The 2341-nt window shown below is 37.9% G+C and overlaps 1 protein-coding gene across 1 annotated transcript; it reads left to right on the top strand.

Annotated features, from left to right (window-relative positions):
* Positions 1 to 1432: 1432 nt before the first annotated feature.
* LOC110789428 (uncharacterized) lies at positions 1433 to 2089 on the top strand. Its single transcript, XM_021994092.1, has one exon. It carries the CDS (start codon positions 1433 to 1435, stop codon positions 2087 to 2089), a length of 657 nt encoding a protein of 218 aa, XP_021849784.1.
* The last annotated feature ends 252 nt before the right edge of the window (positions 2090 to 2341 follow it).

Genomic DNA, 2341 nt, shown 5'->3' with positions numbered 1-2341 from the left:
AACTATCAGATCAGGACCTAGGCTGTCTTCTGATGCTGCTCATTTTCTTTGCCAACCTGTGACAATAAAGGAAATTGATGATGCCCTTCATAGTATAGATGATGGTAAGGCCCCAGGGCTAGATGGGTATAATGCTGTGTTTTTTAAAGCTGCATGGCCAGTGATTAAAGAAGATTTGTATAAGGCTGTGTTCTATTTCTTCCAAACTAGGGAGATGTTTCCTGGTATGAATTGTGCATCTATTACTCTGGTTCCTAAGGTGGTGAATGCTTCATATGTGAAAGATTACAGACCTATAGCCTGCTGCTCTATGGTTTACAAGGTTATTTCTAAAGTTCTTACAGCAAGACTACAGAAAGTAATCACAGAAGTTGTAAGTGAATGTCAATCAGGATTTATTCCTGGTAGGAACATCAATGATAATATTCTTTTAGCAACTGAGCTGATCAAAGGTTATGGTAGATCTCACCTCTCCCCTAGATGTGTGTTAAAAATTGATCTCAAAAAGGCCTATGAATCTGTGGAGTGGACTTTCTTGGAAACTGTGCTCTTTGAATTGGGTTTTCCAGTGATGTTTGTGCAATTACTCATGGCTTGTATCACTACTGTTTCTTACTCAGCGCCTATCAATGGGTTCCCCAGTACTCCTTTTCAAGCAAAAAAAGGGTTGAGACAAGGTGATCCTCTCTCACCCTTTCTGTTTGCTATTGGGATGGAGTATCTCTCCAGATGTATGAATCAGTTAAAGTTGAATCCAGATTTCAATTTTCACCCTAGATGTGAAAAGCTAAACATCACTCACTTGATGTTTGCTGATGATTTGCTATTGTTTGCCAGAGCTGATAAGATCTCAGTGCAGTTGCTTCTTGATGCTTTTAGTAAGTTCTCTACTGTTTCAGGGTTGGAGGCCAACATGAACAAAAGCAACATTTACTTTGGGGGTGTTTCTACTGCTGAAAAAGGTGATATTCTTGACACAACTGAATTACTAGAAGGCAGCTTACCTTTCAGATATCTAGGGGTGCCTCTTTCCTCTAAAAAACTCAACTACCATCAGTGCAAACCCTTGGTGGATAAAATTCTTGCTAGAGCAAAAGTTTGGTCTGCTAAGTTCCTTACTTATGCAGGGAGACTCTTACTCATTAAAACTATTTTGTTTGGGATGCAAACCTTCTGGTGCCAGATTTTTATTCTTCCCAAAAGAATTATTAAAGAGGTTGAAGCTTTCTGTAGGATTTTTCTGTGGACTGGTGATACTGCAAATTCTAAGAAAGCTTTAGTGGCTTGGGACAAGTTATACATGTCTAGATCTGCTGGGGGTTGGAATGTGAAGAACATATCCCTTTGGAACAAAGCAGCAATTGGCAAACTTCTGTGAGCTTTAGCTTTCAAGAAAGATAAGCTGTGGGTTCAATGGGTGGACAACTTTTATATGAAAGGACAAGATCCTCTGCATTTTGTGGCTCCTAGTTCCTGTTCCTGGTCTCTTAAGAAGATTCTTAATAGTCAGATTTTCATCTCTCAGATTGGTGGTTGGACTAAGACTGTTGTGAAAGGGAAATACTCTATTAGTACAGTCTATAGAAATCTGCAAGGAACTTCCCAAAAGGTTCCTTGGTGGAGGGTGTTGTGTTATAATAGAGCTACTCCTAGAAGCATCTTTATTACTTGGTTGGCAGTTCTGAATAGGCTATATACCACTGATAGAATGCAAAACTGGGGTCTGAACTGTTCTGATGATTGTGTGTTATGTTCTGGTGGAAAGGAGTCAGCAGAACATCTGTTTTTTGCTTGTTCTTTTTCTGCTACAATTTGGCAAACTGTGCTGAAGAAACTGGGAATTCATAGGAGGAGTGCAGGTCTTGCTTATGAGCTTGGAGAGGCAGCTAAAGCTAGCAAAAAAACTGGTTGCATTGCTAAGCTTTATGTTATGTGTTTCACAGAAGCAATCTACAGCATTTGGCTTATGAGGAATTCTGTTGTTTTCAAGAATCATGTGAAATCGTCTGAGTACCTTGTTAAAGAAATTTTGTTTAGAGTGGCTTGTAGAAGTTCTGATGAACTAAGAAGTAGATTGCTGCAAGATTAATTGTTTCTTGTAGTTTGAGGTTTAGTGGTCTGGTTTCCATGTAATTCTTGGGTTTTTTGCCCTTGATCTTTGGTATTAATATAATCCTAATATTAATTGCCAAAAAAAAAAATGATCTTATGAAATAACGAGATTTAATTGTTTTGCTGAACTACCCTTAATGAATGAGCTTATCTTGATTAATGTTTTGTTAAAAGAAATAAATGTAAACATGATAATTAAATGAAAGTGTAAGAAATGGTCAATTTTCCT

The sequence above is a fragment of the Spinacia oleracea genome, chromosome 2 (genome assembly GCF_020520425.1).
Source record: "Spinacia oleracea cultivar Varoflay chromosome 2, BTI_SOV_V1, whole genome shotgun sequence".
NCBI lineage: Eukaryota > Viridiplantae > Streptophyta > Magnoliopsida > Caryophyllales > Amaranthaceae > Spinacia > Spinacia oleracea.
Note: the sequence above shows the minus strand (reverse complement) of the source record. Positions and strands in the feature narration are given on the sequence as shown.

Bases quoted from the DNA above. Each gene is read 5' to 3' on its own strand.
- LOC110789428 (XM_021994092.1), top strand. From the start codon at position 1,433: ATGAAAGGACAAGATCCTCTGCATTTTGTGGCTCCTAGTTCCTGTTCC.